General features: G+C 47.4%; 1 protein-coding gene across 2 annotated transcripts in view; it reads right to left on the bottom strand.

Annotated features, from left to right (window-relative positions):
• LOC143026393 (angiotensin-converting enzyme-like) overlaps positions 1–19096 on the bottom strand; it is a 40806-nt gene that overhangs the window by 17973 nt on the left and 3737 nt on the right. For both annotated transcript variants that reach the window (XM_076186687.1, XM_076186688.1), the window contains exons 2-7: positions 8958–9095; positions 4099–4257; positions 3596–3755; positions 1591–1734; positions 972–1163; positions 363–630 (exon numbers count right to left, since the gene is read on the bottom strand). In XM_076186687.1, the coding sequence (XP_076042802.1) occupies positions 363–630; positions 972–1163; positions 1591–1734; positions 3596–3755; positions 4099–4257; positions 8958–9095 (1061 nt within the window). The remainder of the gene's footprint in view (positions 1–362; positions 631–971; positions 1164–1590; positions 1735–3595; positions 3756–4098; positions 4258–8957; positions 9096–19096) is intronic.

Raw genomic sequence — 19096 nt, 5'->3', positions numbered from 1 at the left:
AGTTGGGAGTAACAAAGTGGAAGACTGAAGAGATGGGGTTGACAGAGGAACACTCGTACATCTGATCTCCCCCAGGAACGAGTTCGAAATCAATGACATCAAACCATGCCTGCTACAGCAGCACGCCGCACGGTTTTGTGCCATTGTCGTCAATGCAACGTCCTTTTTGGATTTCTTCTATTCTTTACCTTGCAGTTTTCCTTTTCTATTTTAGTTCTGGAGAGCAACTGACCCACACCAGGGCCTCTGATTAAGCATGTCCCTCGCTTGATAAATCCTCCGATTAGCTAGAACAAAATCCAAGGAGGCCACGACCTCGAGGTACCAAGAAAGCAGAAAAAGAAAAAAGAAAAGAGACACACCTGTAGTCCCGCCCGTTGCAGAAATCCCAGGCGGAGGCGTGGCAGATGACTGGCCGGTCTTGAGGCTTCTGGAAGAGGGAGTTGCGCCAGAAGTCGACGGGCATCGGCTCGAGGCCAAGGGACGTGTAGAAGCGGTCCGCCTCTTGGAATATGCGGACCGGGGTGTAGCCCTGGCGCCTCATTGCGCCGGTCACGTCGAAGCCGGAACGCCCCGGGTACGGCACGGTCAGGTCGAGGATGTTGGTCCAGGACTGGGCCCACATGTCACCTGCAGATGCAAACACGAGGAAATGTCTGACGGGCGGAGAGTACCTTTCTGAAGAAACTTACGAAAGGATGACGAAGGGAAGGTGCTCTCGCCTTCGGGAGCAGGGGGTTTTACTGGGTGGGTAAGAGGAGGGGGGCTGCACAAGGATGGGGGAGGGAGTGTGAAGCTTCACAGGAAGAGGACAGGCTGCGTAAGAGAGAAGGATCTTGTTCAGCTTAGGGGAGGTTCGGGGAGCGATGGGTGATGCTGTAGCAGGTGGAGGAGATACAAGGGTTGGTGTAACGCCTGATGAGAAGTGGGTGATGCAACCGAGATCGAGGAGTTCGAGGATTGTCACTTACCTAAGAGATGTGCGGGGATGGGCCCCTCCTGAGGCACTACGTCTTCTCCGTAGCGTTCCCTTAGTTTCCTCCTCACGTACGCGTGCAATTGCTCATAGAGCGGTCGCAGTTGACCCCAAAGCTCGTCGATCTGTTCTCGAATGTCCTCCATCTCGTATTTGCTCCTCCAGAACTCGCCAGCGTCCTCGAAACCTGTCGAGGTGAGAACGAAAACAGTGTTGCAGTATTTGTCACCAGAATGCCTTACATGCGAGGTCTCTATCACGTATGTCATATCAGTGGGAGAAAATGTCCCAGATGCAAGTCACACAGAAGACATCGAACACAGCCTACACTGACCCACCCTAACCTTACCCAGACAACATTCTTCCACGAGTGACTTATGGGCAAAGACTGTGGCTGTTCTCTGGTGTCTGGTTGTAATGGATTTCCCACGAGATATCTGGGACAAAGGACGTAGATTCGGGGCATAAAAACCTGCGTCGACCATCACCACCACCTCTTATGAGGAGGATTAAGATCTTTAGATTTGCAAGAGATCACGGGTAGTTGAATGGACCTTTCTTTTCTGTATGAAATATTTAGCCAGTTTCGAGACGACCCGCCCGGGGCTTCTTACCGTTAAGCCTGGCTGCCCTGTTGGTCAGCTCGACGAATCGTTCGAATCTGTCCCGGTTGGGTCGTCCGGCAGCGTCTCTCCACTCCTGCCACAAGTGCCTCAGCTCGTCGGGGTTGCGGGAGTTTGCCATGAGACGACGGATGTCTGCACGGAAAGAAAAAGAAATGCAAAGATCATGACACATGTGTGAAGAGACAACAGAGTAAAAGACCCGGGAGGTGTCAGTGGGTAAGTAGGTGATGGTGGTGGTCGTCTTGTAATAATTCATGTTGGAAATGGTGGTGGTGTAAGGTGCATGAAAAAAGAAATAGAGTGATTTGTTTTCCCCACGTATTCACCAAGCGCCACATTGACCCTTCAGAAGAAGTTCCGTCCCGTGTCTCCTCACAAACACAAATGACTAGGTTCGAGATGCAAGTGGTCATCGGTATAGTGAACATCATACGAAGCCAAAGCTACTAGGCTGAGCTACTAGCTCCAACAGTATTTTCAAGAGAGAAAAAAAAAAAAAAAAAAAAAAAAAAACGCGTAGAACCTACCATGAGACACGTAAGAAAACTACCATGAAACCTGCCATGAAACATGTAACGAAACTCGCAACACCCGCCAGTCCCGAAGAACACCTTATGTATGCTGAAAAATAATTTCATTAGTTTTATTTTTTTTCCTATCCGAATATTTTCCCCTTCCACGAAAATCAAAGATTTCACTATCAGAATAATCTACTTGTACCACATTTAATGTTATTTTTATTTTCTTCCAGAGTCAGTGTGCTCGATAATTATCTATAACTTTGATTACAATAAAATTTGTGCAACATCATCTGCCCAGGAAGAAAGGCATGGGGCTGTTCTAAACTTGGAACACCGTATCAGTAATCTTGGCACACACCAACCACATCATTCTCAACAGATATTTCCAAACAGTGATCTTCGTATTCCCGTATTTTGTAACTGATTTTTGGGGTAGAACCGAAAAATGACATATATCCTAGAGAGTGAATAATTGAACAATTTGGCATTGGCTAACGCCAAACCGTTCTATCTAATTTCAGAAGAAAATCCGCCCTTAACAGGTTTGGACCAAGGAAATCGGGTCGGGTTTGTTTGTAAATCTAGGACCTAGATTTTTTTTTTTTTCATCTATTGTCGTGACTGTGCTCACGATATGGTTGTAGACTGGTCATAATCATGGTCTCGGCCGCTGTTGTAGTTGTAGCTGCGTTTACGGTCACAAAATTGCTGTTATGGTCTAAATATCGACCCATGGTGTTGTGGTCAGAACATTGTCATCAGTTTCTGGTTGTAGTCGTTGTTGTGGTCACAATATTGTCATCAGTTTCTGGTCGTGGTCCAGGTGTGGCCATAGTAATGAGCTGTGGTCTCCGTTGATGTTCTGTGGTCACAGTCACGGAGAACGGAGATTTGAGTCTCGGATAATTGCGTACCAGGACAATGTCAACAGCAGTGAGTAGGAACACTGGAATGACAAAAATAAAATTAAAGGTGTTATTAACTATGACAGCCATACATTACGTCTTATCATCATCGTGCTCTTTGTGAACACATTTTAAAATTATTCTAGTCTATACTGCCTTTTTATTTCAAATGAACGAATAAACATATGGAAAATAAATCAAACTCTTGTTTCACTGTTTTCCATTCTTCATTTTTTCTTCTTACGCCCATACTTCTTTTTTCTTTATATAAATTTAACCTCTCTTTCCAAGTGGGGTTTACTCTCTCTAGTATTTGTCTCCTAGTCTAAGATATACAAGTCCTCATTCCACTCCATACAAGATTAACCATAATATGCTTCGAAAAAAAAAGGCTAAATACTTCCAGGTTTTTCAGGAATTCGAGAAAATATTTCATGAACTTTCCTAACAACCGTTTGCGTTATCCACATCAAAATGACAACTGACAACCATAAAAACTTACCTGACGTACAAGACCTAGAGAAACTTTATTTCATTATCTTTTGGAATGATAGGAGATCAACCCACCAGGTTCGAAGGGCAGAACTTTCGCGCAGTCGTCGCCGTCGTCGTCGTAGTCTGGATTGTTGTTTATGCCCACAGCAGAGGCTCCTGGTGCACTGGGATCAAAGCGACAGATACGTGCTCTGGAGTAGCTGTTCCGCATTTGTAGCACAAGTCCGTTCAGCTGAAAACACAAAAGTATTGATACTTCGCCTGCGATAACCAACGCTTCTATTCATGGGAGACCATGTCGCACCAAAGGCAAGGAGTCAGAAGTGATGAAAGGCGAGATTTTAGGGAGAAATAGTAAATATGAAGAAATCAGTTTCTTTTTAACCCTCTTCCATGCCAAGGGCTAAAAAAAGAACAACAAAATTAGGGTTAAAGCTAGACACTAGAGGAAACCCTACTAGGAAAAAATGTGGTATGGGTTGCGGTTGCTCCTGTTGCTGAGAAAATGGACAAATAAAATAATGAAAAAGCAAATGAAAAAAAAAAATGAATGAATAAATAGATAGAATCCCTACCTCATCAAGATCGTCCTTCTCCAAGGCCGAGCTGCCGAGGACGGTGAGGTAGGAGAACTGCCTCCTGACGGCGGGGTCGCTGAAGTTCCTCCAGGCGAACTTGGTGGCCTCCCGCCACGCCAGCTGGTGAAACTGCGTCCACTCCAGCTGTCTGGTCAACTGTAAAGAAGAAGAAAAAAAGGGGGAAATGGGTGCTAGATGCAGAAAACCTCGCCCCGGCAATAGAGCAGTTGCTTTAGTGCTAAGGTCAAATAATGTTTTGGGCATCTTTCTGTGTATTGATAATGGTAGATATCTGCAACGTGTGTCAGACTGTGGCCTTCGAGTGTCAGTCTATTATGTCATCACGAGGCCTTCGTGGCAAGGAAAGGCCCATGTGCAACTTTCTATACATAATACATACATGTACATATACCAAAAGGTCCTTTCCCCTTTATAGGGGGGTGACCAAACAGTTTTTGCGACACGAACTCCTTTGTTCGGGGCCTTACAAGAGAGAATACTCTTCCTTGCCTTGATGTTGTGGCCAGGACAGGATTTGAATCTGTGCGTTTGACCTTCCTCGGAGAAGGTCAGGCACGCACGTTAACCCCTGGGCCATGGCGCCCCCCCCCCTCGTCCCATGTGTAATAAGAAACATCAACAGTTTTCAAACTAAGGACTAAAATTTGTGGCCAAATTTAACGTTACGTTACGGGACGGCCAGTTGTGATGTGCAACATTACAGTGGAGGGAAAATTGTATATTATTTTGGTCTTTGAAGAAAATACAAACTTTTAAGAAGTCAAGTATGGAGACCATTGCCCACTTTCTCAAAGTTTCGTTTTAGTTCATAGCGAAGCAACGAAAGAACAACAGTTCTACAAGAAAAATACACGAACAAAGTACAAATATCATACCACAGGCTCAAATAGAAGAGTAAAATAAACAAAAGACAAACGCACGATTCTACGACTTTAAAAACAAACGAGAAGAAACAAGACGACAAATAACAAGTGACAAAAAACAATAACTAAAAGCTAAAACACTATTACATAAAGTTTGAAAGCCGCGGGGCGCTTGAGAACAAAGAAAATAGCGAAAATAAATCTTAATGAAAGTAACGGAAACCGGCTGTTTGGTTTTTGCGCGCTACTGCAAGAAAAGAAACGCATGAAGGCAAGGAGGCAAGGGTGGAGAGCGGGAATGGACGCCAGAAACAATAACGTAATGCAACGCAACATCCGGTACATTAAAGAGGATTGTTACAGCTCTCTACACGTAATTGATTGTTCCAGACCATATAAGAACGGCAACGTTCACAACATAACGCGAAGCGTCGGTTTTCATCATCAAATAGAGGGGTATCATACGCCAGGGAGCGCCTTGCTTCACCCACACGCCGGCGCCAGTCCCCGCGGTATCCCCGGGCAAGCTCCCACGCAGCCACCCTCCCATTCCACTGCAAACAGCTCTCGACAGGTTCGATCAACTTGCCCCTTCAGCCGTGAATTCTGTGGGCGTCTCGTCCCCTTCCTTCGTCTCCTCCATCGAGGGTCCTCTCTTCGGCGAAGAGCGAATCAGAGATCAAGATCAGTTCTTCGGGCGAGTGTCCTTGTCATCCCGTGCGGGGGATGTCTAGCACGGAGAGAGAAAAATAAAAAATAAAAAAAATCGAGTCGGCGGACAGACAATGCTCGTGCAGTGTTTTTCCGAACATATAAGATACAAATCTGCTGACTGCTCTTGAACGAGATGGGCTTGAAATATTGCCAACTCTAGAGGAAGAAGAGAACCTCGCAACACCAGTGGCATGGAGCGGGGACAAGACCTCTCGGGAACACGTGACACTGAGACGAGACAGGACAAGACGGGACAGAAGAGGATCCCCACCTGGGCCGCAGCACGGGTCGGGGGACACTCCAAAGACCCACGGCTCCAACTAAAGGAAGCAGGGCTGCCTAGGAACCCCGTGTGCCCAAGAGGTAATTACATCCCAGGTCCTGTGACTCCGTTCCAAGAACGAGGTACGTGCTACTAATGAACCTCGCACCCAGGCCCCCCCCCCCCCCACAAGCTGCAAGGGGCACAGACCGCCCCCCCCCACACACACACAAGCTGTTAGGGGCAGGGACCGGTCGGGTCTCCCCAATCCCCTGTGCGAGGTGAGGCAAGGACTGACAAGGACCTCCGGTCCCAGCTGCTAGGTTGGCGGATCGAGGGGCGTCCAGGGCTCCTCGTCGCAAGGGACAAGTATCGCCCAGGGCCTCTTGTTCTCCGCTGCAAGGGACGGGGACCTTGGTGGTGCGATTGTAACAAGTCAGAGGTATGAGGAAACAAAGAAATCGAAGAAGAATTTGGGAGAGGGAGAGAGAAGAAATTGCCCATTGCCAAATCTACATTTGTGTGTTGTCTAAGAACAAAGGAAACAGATGTTCGGATAGATGAACACATAAGCATAAAAAATCATAAAAAAGTGTCCAATTGCTGACAGAACTCGTTCATTCTGACATGGTTACCCGACGAGGCCAACTGCGTAGGATCCGATTCATTGAGTACGCAGGTCCTCCAGCGTTTCCTCTCAAGTTCGTTAGGTGTCGAGCCAAGGGCATCGGGGACATCAGAAAGAAAAACAGTTCCTCTTGCAACACAAGGAGGAAAGGATGCACACTGTTGCAGCTTCTCAGTTTTGTCTCGAATAGGGACAAGGAAGCATAAAAAAATGTCTTTGTTCCATCACTAATCCTTCCGACTGTCCCTACAGATTTCCTTTTTTTTTTCTTTTTTAACGAAAAAGACTCCTTGGATCTAATCTGATACTACAAATAAAGTCTTTCGAACAGGTTATGAAAAAAGAAAATTAAACAAAAATAAACAATCTAATGAATAATCATGGAGGTTCAAATCCTTCCAAAACTGAGGTATGCAGGGAAATGTACAAGCAAGCTCGTGAGAATACGAGTAGTAGCAATCAAAACTATTTACAGGCTTGCAGGCAAATCTTACAAGGAGAGGTTGAGCGTAACCCCATTTCTGTACAACCTAACGGCAAATACAACTAAGTAAATATATTATTCATCAAGTGCAACGAGGTGCATGTACGCACATGCTCACATCCAATCCCCCACCGACCCCTCCCCACACACACATACATACATACATACATATACCAAGGCTTTTTCCCCCTTCCAAGGGAGGTAGCCAAAAAGGGAAAGGCATAAAAACACTCCCACCCATTTCATCCCTAAATACACTCCACACCCCTCCCACCCTCCCTCTCATCTGAGCACCTCCTGGATGACGGGTCATCCCTGCACCCTGCCCACCGCCCTGGGTCAGAAGCAGTGTCGCAAGACACAGCACATCCACAGCAAGGCCGCTTCATTTAATCGGCGACCCCTCTCCGTTCCCCCTTACATATAAGGAGAGGACGGGGAGAAATCCCTTCGGGCTGCGTCAAAATTTACTCACACATACTACCCCACCCCCCACCCCCCGCCCATTCCTCCTCATGTAATCACAACATCATCCATATACAACCATTCTCCACTCACCTCTGTCTTCCGTCCTCTCCCTTCCTTCCTCAACAGACATTCCCCTCTTCCCCAAAGCCCCCTTCACCCCATCCATCCACCTCATCCTAGGACGTCCCCTCATGTTCACTCCCTCCACATCTGCCTTCCATACCTCTTTTACTAGTCTTTCCTCACTCATTCTTTCCATGTGTCCAAACCATCCTAATATTCTTTCATCAACCCTATCTCCCAAATCCTTTTTCACTCCTGTTCTCCTCCTCACCTCCTCATTTCTCACTCTATCCAGCCTAGTAACCCCCACCATACTTCTCAGACACCTCATCTCAAACACATTCAAACTCCTTCTCTCTTCTTCTCTTATGTTCCACGTTTCTGCCCCATACAGTGCTGTTGGCACAATCACTCCTTCATACAGTCTCCTCTTCGCATCCATTCCCAAATGTCTATTCCTCATTACCCTCTTTAATCCACCAAGGCATTTACTCGCTTCTCTCAATCTACATTCTACCTCCACCTTCACTCCTTTTCCTGCTACACTCGCACCCAAGTAACTAAAACTATCCACTTCCTCCAGTCGCTCTCCCTTAATGTTCACTTCCAGTCTACTGCCACTTTCACCCCTTGTACATCTCATCACCTTACTTTTACCCACATTTATCTTTAGCTTTCTTCTATCACATACTCTCCCAAACTCTGCCACCAGCTTCCTCAATCCCTCCTCCGACCCTGCCACAAGCGCAGTGTCGTCCGCAAACAACAGCTGGCTCACCTCCCACTTTTCTCCATTTTCTTTAACCATCTCCAATCCCTGACCCACTACCCTAGCATTCACCTCTCGCACCACCCCATACATGTATAAGTTGAACAGCCAGGGCGACATAACGCATCCTTGACGAAGTCCCACCTTTACTTCAAACCACTCACTCTCTCCATTTCTAATCCTGACACAAGCTCTACTACTCTCATAAAAACTCTTGACAGCTCCCAAAAGCTTTCCTCCTATCCCATAAATCTGCATAACCTCCCACAGTGCCTTTCTGTCTACCCTATCATAAGCTTTTCCAGATCCATAAAAGCCCAAAAAACATCCTTCCCCTTTCCTATAGCTTTCTCACACACACATACATAGAGGAAAGAAAACCGAAGACGTGACGTCATGAGGAAGTACGAAAACAGTAACTTTGACAAACGTCTTCCGATACGCAGCGCGACCAGAGGGAGCCTGACTGGCACCTTGCGCTCCTCATGACGTCATAGCCCATTTTCTTGAAATGAAACGGCTCGTTCAGACCTGGGGAGTGTGGGTTGCAGGGAAGAGGCACTCCAGTCAGGCACTGTACTCACCATAGCACGCTTGTTGAAGACCGTGGCGTTGGTGTTGTAGTTCCAGCTGGACGTCATGAACCGGTTGCACGCCTCGCTCGCCTGTCGGTTGTACTGCCTCAGGAAGGACCTGGCCAGACGCTCGTCAGAGTTCGTGCCCTGCGGGAGGAAGCAAGGGGTTCTTAGCTCGTACTAGAGGGTCTTCAGCAGTTCCGGGTTGGGTGTGGGAGGGGGGAGGGGGGTATTTGGCACTCAAAAGTGTTAGGGAAAGCGGGGAAGCTCTGGGAGGGAGTTGGGGCTTGAGTGTGTCGAGGTGGGAAGGGAGAGGGAAAGGTGCCGACGGTAGTGGGGGTGAGGGGATGTCAAGGGTGTAGATGGTCTTTGATTACAAACTATATCGATGTAGTTTAACTCTATGCTGTAGTAATCACTATTACAAAATAATACAATGGGGCTACAATGGCAAAGAATACGGACAATAGACATTTTGGTTCATAACGAGGCTGGAAGTTAAGAAGAAAAATAAAGAAGTAAATAAACATACAAGAAGTAAAATGAAATAAACAAAAATGACCAATTGACAGCCATCGCAGTATTCTGATTCGGTGACGCAAATCCTGAATTGTATTGCATTCAGTCGCCTCTGTGGGAACATTACAATCACCAGCTACGCGGTCGGTGATTTTTTTCTACCTACGTTTAAGTTAAATACGTCCTGGCAGCTAGAGGCCATAATTCCTCGTATGTTAGTATTTATTTTTCAAATTGATGTCGATTACTTACGAAAATCTAAAAACCCATACCAAGGCATATCTTTTTCTCTCTTGCGGTTCACACGTTTTAAGAGGTTTTCGTACGTTTTATTTGGCATTGGGTACCAAATTTGTATCTTTCAAAGTCTTTCACTTTTTTTTTAATGATATTTGGGGATCGCTTGGAAACAATATTTTGTTGCAAATGCGAGAAGACTCGTTACATGTAGAATTGGCCGATGATTGTTGGGTTTTCCACCCTATTTCCCTTTTTTCATCTACAATACAGAGTACTGGAAATATAATGTCTTCTACTTCTCATCACTTTTCGATCTAAAACATGATGTGAATATGTGCGCAATTTTTTTTTTCTGGTGTTTCATTGTTTGAAAATTCCATCTTTTTTTCTACAATGGGGCTCAAATAAGATTTAGATTATTCCTCTAAATAATCATGCAATGTATCTCTCCTAATTGAAAGCTAGCTAGAATTCTTTGACTACTTTTTCCTATGGAACGAGTTTTATCCCACTTTCTGAAATTTCTACATCAAATATTAATATTTGTCCTCGTATGGTGATCCAGCTGGTGATCCAGCTGGTGAAGGAGCCTCCTTCAATTTCTATCATGAACGGATTGGGGCAAGTAGCTTAGTACCTATCCTGACAACCTTGAGACAGACCCAACACATTCTATATATTTTTTTTAACTTCTCATCTCCCGTCGATTTTTCCCTAGTGAAAATAATTATCTGATATTCTTTTTTTATTCTATTCTATTTTATGTTTTAATATAAGAAATTCTTCTTATCTGGTGTATCTTAGGGCAACAGTGGAGAGATAACTTGGCAGAAAGACAAGAACATAAGAATGAAGGAGACTGCTTATGGTCTCTTGTAGTCTTCTCCATTTTTATGTTCTTGTCTTTCTCCCAATTTATCTTTCCGCTATTGCCTCAAGATACATCAATGGAAATAATTTTCTGATATTCAGAAGTACATTCCAGACCTCTCGGCCTCAGATGCACGAAACCTTCATGCACCTTGTGCAATACTAATGCTCTGCAAAGAGGTTTTTAATGGGGGAAGCCTTGCAACTGGGGCACATTTGCAAGTTAACGAGCGAAAGGCTGGAAACCTTATCTGCACATCAAGGTTATTTGTCACAATAGAAAAAAAAAGGGACCTTCCGTCGACCACGAGTCTGAGTGCCAGGAATAACGAGACATTTGCAGTCGTGGAAGAAGTCGAAAATATAGTTTCCCTCGACTTTGAAACGGGTAATTTCTTGTTCGAAGCTGTCCTATGCGGGCATTTTTTGGCTTTTTTTCAGATCGTATAGAAAAAAAACAAACAAAAAAAAACAGAACATTCGAGCATTTCAGTGAAGAGTTTGCTCTCAGGTACGTAAAATTTAAAGAGAAACAACATCGTGGGAGATTAGAGACCTAACGAGATATGTAGGAAACCGTCGCGCGGTACCAAATGTGCATAGGACTGAAAAGGTTAACAAAAGGAAACATACCGGTTATGGTGAGGCATAGCAAACTTGGCCTGGTGAAATTTCTTATCCTTTTTTCCAACTATCTAACTAAACACTATAAAACACAGCTATGATAACTAAACACTAAAAACACAGTAATGATATCTATTTCAGTCTGTATCTACTCAACTCTGGTCACCTCCTTCCATGAAGTCGACGCGCCCCAGAGCCCGGATCCACAAGTTCAGCCAGATTTTGAAGTCGACGATTTTGTGTTAGTGTCAATGCCTGGTAACAGGTGGCGTCGTGTCGCTGAATGTATACAATCTCTCATGCAAATAGATCTTATAATCAGTGTTATTAAAAAACTACGTAAATAATTTAGAAGATAATGTAAAATTAAATAAAACAATTATGAAAACTACATCAAATCGTGATAATTCTACCTCCTGTCGACGTTCGAAACTGGTCTGACGTCATAAATGTCTGCTGACGTCATCGATTATATCATTGCCGAGATACAAATGGAGTCTACACTATCTGTTGGTGGCAAATAAACCCAGTTTTGACGCCATTGCTTTTATACAAGAATGGGAAAATGTACATTTTTTCTTGATATATATTCTTATGCATTAACTTTTTTTTATATTATGTGCCTTTGTGCTGGTGATATTTTTACGGTAAAAACGAGGCAAACGACCAAATATATCAAGTCGAGGACGGGTTTGAATGAAAGATGGAAGGCTGTAAAATAATAGCACAAGACCATAAGAATGGAGGAGCTGCAAGAGACCATAAGGCCTATACTAGGCAGTTCCATGTCCCTTATCCCCTGTCATCCCTATCCATAAAGTTATCTAACCTTCTCTCAAAACAACCAGTAGTTTCAGCTCTCACTGCATGGTTAAGTCTGTCCTATTCGTTAACCACTATTAGTAAACCAGTTCTTACCTATTTCATTCTTGAGCATAAACTTGTCCAATTCAAATACATTACTACGAGTCCTGCTACCCTGATGAAAACAATCTGTCCTGGAAGATATATTAGGAATTTTACAAAAATTACTTTTCTAATAAAACACCATAGAAACGGCAAACTTGGACCTCAGGCGACCGACACCCGTAGAGCGCTCTCTGTCGACCTTGAAAGAAGGTCTCGTTACCTCTCGTTGACACAACGAAAACACTCGTCCCCGTAGGCCAAGAGACAGGAGGGTGACTTCGCGGAAGCCCGGGGCCGAGGTGACGTGGCCGACCCATTCATCATCAACTGCACAGCTCCTCCGCCCGCCCGCCCTCCAGCTCCCCGTGGCGGATCTCCCCTTCCCGCCATTCCTTCGGGATCTCCTCCCTTTCCTCCTCGAGCCACTTACCCACCCGGGAGGCATCCGCCGATGGCCCTCCTCGTTACCGAAAACCACCAGCAAGGTGAATGACAGAAGTGCGCGGGTATAGTCAATCGAGATCTTCCCATTAGAGACGATGGCCCGAAAGAGGGAACAGGGACTTGTGGGTGGGCGGGTGTGTAGGTGCGGGTGTACGTGTGCGCAAGTAGGGGGAGGGAGGAGGGGGAAGAGAAGAGAGGGAGGGAGGAAGGGGGAACGAGGGGCGCGATGAACCACGGACCAAGGATACAGGACCTGTGCTACGGCCGGATGAAAGAACAAGAGAAAATGAATAGCCGAGGGGGAAGAGGGGAGAGGAACGAGTAAAGTTCCACGAGACAAGGCGAGGATGACATAGTCCAGCAACGGGGTTGCATCGACAGAGGATTGTCCGAAAACAAAATCGCCCTAGAGGACACAGGATTGGGGGCCAAAGGACTCGAGAAAAAAGGAAAATAGCCAGGGGGTCGGTTGGGGGTGGGGGGCGTGAATGATGGCGGGGCGAAGTAGGCAAGAATGGAATGGAGTATAGTCGACGGTTGTGTCGATAGAAGATGCAACGAAAAAAAAATCTGATAAGAAAGTAGTAGTGGCAGTAGTAATAGTGGCAGTAGTAGTAGTGGCAGTAGTGACAGTAGTAGTAGTAGTGTCAGTAGTAACAGTAGTAGTGGCAGTAGTGACAGTAGTAGTAGTGGCAGTAGTAGTAGTAGTGGCAGTAGTGGCAGTAGTAGCAGTGGCAGTGGTGGTGGTGGCAGTGGTGGTGGTGGCAGTGGTGGTGGTGGTGGTGGCAGTGGTGGTGGTGGCAGTGGCAGTGGTGGTTTGTGGTGGCAGTGGCAGTGGTGGTGGTGGTGGCACTGGTGTCAGTTGTGATGGTGATAGAGGTGGTGGTGGTAGAAGTGGTGGTGTTAGTGGTAGTGGTAGTGGTTGTGGTATTAGTTGTGGTGGTGGTAGTGGTGGTGGTGGTGGCCGTGGTGGTGGCAGTGGTGGTGGCGGTGGTGGTGACAGTGGTGGTGGCAGTGGTGGTGGCAGTGGTGGTGGCAGTGGCAGTGGTGGTGGTGGTGGTGGCAGTGGTGGTGGCAGTGGCAGTGGTGGTGGTGGTGGCAGTGGCAGTGGTGGTGGTGGTGGTGGCAGTGGCAGTGGTGGTGGTGGTGGTGGCAGTGGTGGTGGTGGTGGCAGTGGCAGTGGTGGTGGTGGCAGTGGCAGTGTTGGTGGCAGTTGTGGTGGTGGTGGCAGTGGTGGTGGTGGTGGCAGTGGTGGTGGCAGTGGTGGTGGCAGTGGCAGTGGTGGTGGCAGTGGCAGTGGTGGTGGCAGTGGCAGTGGTGGTGGCAGTGGCAGTGGCAGTGGCAGTGGCAGAGGTAGTGGCAGTGGTGGTGGCAGTGGCAGTGGTGGTGGCAGTGGCAGTGGCAGTGGTGGTGGCAGTGGCAGTGGCAGTGGCAGTGGTGGTGGCAGTGGCAGTGGCAGTGGTGGTGGCAGTGGCAGTGGCAGTGGTGGTGGCAGTGGCAGTGGTGGCAGTGGCAGTGGTGGTGGCAGTGGCGGTGGTGGTGGCAGTGGTGGTGGTGGCAGTGGTGGTGGCAGTGGCAGTGGCGGTTGTGGTGGCAGTGGCGGTGGTGGTGGCAGTGGCAGTGGCGGTGGTGGTGGCAGTGGCAGTGGCGGTGGTGGTGGCAGTGGCGGTGGTGGTGGCAGTGGCAGTGGCGGTGGTGGTGGCAGTGGCAGTGGCGGTGGTGGTGGCAGTGGCGGTGGCAGTGGCAGTGGCAGTGGCAGTGGCGGTGGTGGTGGCAGTGGCGGTGGCAGTGGCGGTGGCAGTGGCGGTGGTGGTGGCAGTGGCAGTGGTGGTGGCAGTGGCAGTGGTGGTTTGTGGTGGCAGTGGTGGTGGTGGTTTGTGGTGGCAGTGGTGGTGGTTTGTGGTGGCAGTGGCAGTGGTGGTGGTTTGTGGTGGCAGTGGCAGTGGTGGTGGTGGTGGCAGTGGTGGTGGCAGTGGCAGTGGCAGTGGTGGTGGCAGTGGCAGTGGCAGTGGTGGTGGCAGTGGCAGTGGCAGTGGTGGTGGCAGTGGTGGTGGCAGTGGCAGTGGTGGTGGCAGTGGTGGTGGCAGTGGCAGTGGTGGTGGCAGTGGCAGTGGTGGTGGCAGTGGCAGTGGTGGTGGCAGTGGCAGTGGTGGTGGCAGTGGCAGTGGCAGTGGTGGTGGTGGCAGTGGCAGTGGTGGTGGTGGCAGTGGTGGTGGTGGTGGCAGTGGCAGTGGTGGTGGCAGTGGCAGTGGTGGTGGTGGTGGCAGTGGCAGTGGTGGTGGCAGTGGCAGTGGTGGTGGCAGTGGCAGTGGTGGTGGTGGTGGCAGTGGCAGTGGTGGTGGTGGTGGCAGTGGCAGTGGTGGTGGCAGTGGCAGTGGTGGTGGTGGTGGCAGTGGCAGTGGTGGTGGCAGTGGCAGTGGTGGTGGTGGTGGCAGTGGCAGTGGTGGTGGTGGTGGCAGTGGCAGTGGTGGTGGTGGTGGCAGTGGCAGTGGTGGTGGTGGTGGCAGTGGCAGGGGTGGTGGTGGTGGCAGTGGCAGGGGTGGTGGTGGTGGCAGTGGCAGGGGTGGTGGTGGCAGTGGCAGTAGTAGTAGTGGCAGTAGTAGTAGTAGTGGTGGTGGCAGTAGTAGTGGTGGTGGCATTAGTAGTGGTGGTGGCATTAGTAGTGGTGGTGGCATTAGTAGTGGTGGTGGCATTAGTAGTGGTGGTGGCATTAGTAGCAGTAGTAGTGGTGGTGGCATTAGTAGCAGTAGTAGTGGTGGTGGCATTAGTAGTAGTGGTGGTGGCAGTGGTAGTAGTAGTGGTGGTGGCAATAGTAGTGGTGGCAATAGTAGTGGTGGCAATAGTAGTAGTGGTGGCAATAGTAGTAGTGGTGGCAATAGTAGTAGTGGTGGCAATAGTAGTAGTGGTGGCAATAGTAGTAGTGGTGGCAATAGTAGTAGTGGTGGCAATAGTAGTAGTGGTGGCAATAGTAGTAGTGGTGGCAATAGTAGTAGTGGTGGCAATAGTAGTAGTGGTGGCAATAGTAGTAGTGGTGGCAATAGTAGTAGTGGTGGCAATAGTAGTAGTGGTGGCAATAGTAGTAGTGGTGGCAATAGTAGTAACAGCGGTAATAGTAGTAACAGCGGTAATAGTAGTAACAGCGGTAATAGTAGTAGTAACAGGGGTAATAGTAGTAGTAACAGTGGTAATAGTGACAGTGGTAATAGTAACAGTGGTAATAGTAACAGTGGTAATTGTAACAGTGGTAATAGTAGTAGTAACAGTGGTAGTAACAGTGGTAATAGTAGTATTAACGGTGGTAGTAGTAGTAACGGTGGTAGTAGTAGTAGTAACAGTGGTAGTAGTAGTAGTAGTAACAGTGGTAGCAGTAGTAGTAGTAGTAGTAGTAGTAGTAGTAGTAGTAGTAGTAGTAGTAGTAGTAGTAACAGTGGTAGTAGTAGTAGTAGTAGTAGAAGAATAGGAAAAGCAATTATGGAAGTCGCGAAGGATGAGGTGCGAGAAGCGGCTGGCAACCTGCAGGTGTGCGCAGGGCAACAGGCGGGTTCCGAGGCTGCAGTCCACGCCATGAGAAAAATATTCGAGGAACCAGACTGCGAAGCAGTCCTATTAGTCGATGCATCAAACGCATTCAACAACTTAAATAGAGAGGCTACCATACACAACATCAAAATTAAATGCCCAGTGTTGGCCAAGTATGTGGAGAACACATACAGAGAACCAGCAAACCTAGTTGTCACCAGCAGGGCGGAGAAGAAAGAAACGAAAATGGAGATCATCAAATCAGCGGAAGGCACCACTCAGGGAGACCCGGTGGCCATGGCAATGTATGCGCTCGGTCTTATGCACCTGCAGCAGAAGATACAATATGAGGACACCGGGGTCAAACAGGTAGCATATGCAGATGATCTCACGGGCGCAGGAAAAGTAGCTGACCTAAAAAAGTGGTGGGATCTGGTGTTGGCACACGGCCCGGGCTTAGGTTACATTCCGAATGCAAAGAAATCTGTCCTCATAGTGAAGCCAGAGTACTTTAACAATGCCAGAATCCTCTTTGAGAACAGTGAAGTGAAGGTAACAAAGGAGGGGGAAAGACATCTCGGTGCAGTGATCGGCTCAGAATCCTTTAAAAAGCAATATGTTGAAAAGAAAGTTAACGAATGGGTGGCGGAAGTTAGGATTCTAGCCAACTTTGCAAAGACCGAACCGCAGGCGGCATATGCCGCATTCATATATGGTGTGAAACATAAGTGGAACTACATATTAAGGACGGTACCGAACATCACCGACCTACTAAGACCCCTTGAAGAAACCATCAGAAACGAGCTAATACCGGCCATCACCAACGGACGGACAATAAACGAAGAGGAAAGAAAACTTATGGAACTTCCACCTAGATTGGGAGGGCTAGGTATCTCCAACCCGCTAAACCTTGCCGACACAGAACACCGAAACTCCATGAAACTCACGTCCTCATTGACAAACAACATCGTGTCACAAGATCAACGGAAGGAGACTATCATGGAGGAGGTTAGGGAAATTAGAAGAAACATTTCAAAGGGAAGGGAGGAGAGGCAGAAGGAGGAACTTCAAGCACTTCTAGCTCGGCTATCGAATTATATAAAAAGAAAGATAACAATGGCGCAGGAAGTTGGGGCGTCCAATTGGCTGACAGCACTACCAATCAGGGCAAAGGGATTCACCCTAAACAAAAGAGAATTCATGGATGCCATTGCCCTGAGGTATGGATGGCCATTAGGAGGGCTGCCTAACAGATGCTCCTGTGGTGTACAATTTACTCCAGACCATGCAATGATATGCAAGCAAGGTGGATTCATTTGCATGCGACACGATGAGGTAAGAGATCTCACTGCCCAAATGCTTCAGGAGGTGTGCAAGGATGTGACTATCGAACCAACATTACTCCCACTAGGAGGGGAGAACTTCAGATACCGCACGTCCAACACATCAGATGAAGCAAGAGTGGATGTCAGCGCAAGAGATTTCTGGACACGGGGACAATTGGCTTTCTTTGACATGCGAATATTTGATCCGATGGCCCCCTGTTACAGCAACCTAACTATTGAGGCATCCCACTCTCGGAACGAGCATGAGAAGATCAGGATGTACGAGGAGCGCATACAGAATGTAGACCAGGGCTCATTCACTCCTATAACCTTTACGACTTCAGGTGGGATGGGTCCTAGAGCAAAGGCATTCTACGCTCGGCTGGCTGAGGTAATGGCTGAAAAGAAACAACCAAAAAGCAGCATTGTTTCATGGATGAGATGTAGACTATCATTCTCACTCCTAAGATCAGCCCTCTTGTGCCTGAGAGGTACCAGGTCCCCACCGCCCAAATCAACACATATACAAAACCTGGATTTTGAGCAGACGGTGGTTGACAGTAGGATAAATGAACTTTTGTACTAGGCATTATTAAAAATAAATAAATAAATAGACAAATAAAAGGGTCGTCGACCACAGTCATTGGCGGGAGAGGGGCCAATGAACTGTGTCTGTGGAAGACAGACCCTGCTGCTTCCACCACACAGTTCCAATAGGATGGAGGTCGTATTACTATCTTAAAAAAAAAAAAAAAAATTAGTAGTAGTAGTAACAGTGGTGGTGGTAGTAGTAGTAGTAACAGTGGTGGTGGTAGTAGTAGTAACAGTGGTGGTGGTAGTAGTAGTAACAGTGGTGGTGGTAGTAGTAGTAACAGTGGTGGTGGTAGTAGTAGTAACAGTGGTGGTAGTAGTAGTAACATTAGTAGTAGTAACAGTGGTGGTAGTAGTAGTAGTAACAGTGGTGGTGGTAGTAGTAGTAGTAACAGTGGTGGTGGTGGTAGTAGTAGTAACAGTGGTGGTGGTGGTAGTAGTAGTAACAGTGGTGGTGGTAGTAGTAGTAACAGTGGTGGTGGTAGTAGTAGTAGTAACAGTGGTGGTGGTAGTAGTAGTAACAGTGGTGGTGGTAGTAGTAGTAGTAACAGTGGTGGTGGTAGTAGTAGTAACAGTGGTGGTGGTAGTAGTAGTAACAGTGGTGGTGGTAGTAGTAGTAGTAACAGTGGTGGTGGTAGTAGTAGTAACAGTGGTGGTGGTAGTAGTAGTAACAGTGGTGGTGGTAGTAGTAGTAACAGTGGTGGTGGTAGTAGTAGTAACAGTGGTGGTAGTAGTAGTAGTAACAGTGGTGTTGGTAGTAGTAACAGTGGTAGTAGTAGTAGTAGTAACAGTGGTGGTGGTAGTAGTAGTAACAGTGGTGGTGGTAGTAGTAGTAGTAGTAACAGTGGTGGTGGTAGTAGTAGTAGTAGTAACAGTGGTGGTGGTAGTAGTAGTAGTAACAGTGGTGGTGGTAGTAGTAGTAGTAACAGTGGTGGTGGTAGTAGTAGTAGTAACAGTGGTGGTGGTAGTAGTAGTAGTAACAGTGGTGGTGGTAGTAGTAGTAGTAACAGTGGTGGTGGTAGTAGTAGTAGTAGTAACAGTGGTGGTGGTAGTAGTAGTAGTAGTAACAGTGGTGGTGGTAGTAGTAGTAGTAGTAGTAACAGTGGT

This window comes from Oratosquilla oratoria, chromosome 6, assembly GCF_046742065.1.
Source record: "Oratosquilla oratoria isolate Oo_2021 chromosome 6, ASM4674206v1, whole genome shotgun sequence".
NCBI classification, from domain to species: domain Eukaryota; kingdom Metazoa; phylum Arthropoda; class Malacostraca; order Stomatopoda; family Squillidae; genus Oratosquilla; species Oratosquilla oratoria.
The sequence above is the reverse complement of the archived record's forward strand: the minus strand, read 5'-3'. Positions and strand labels throughout refer to the sequence as shown.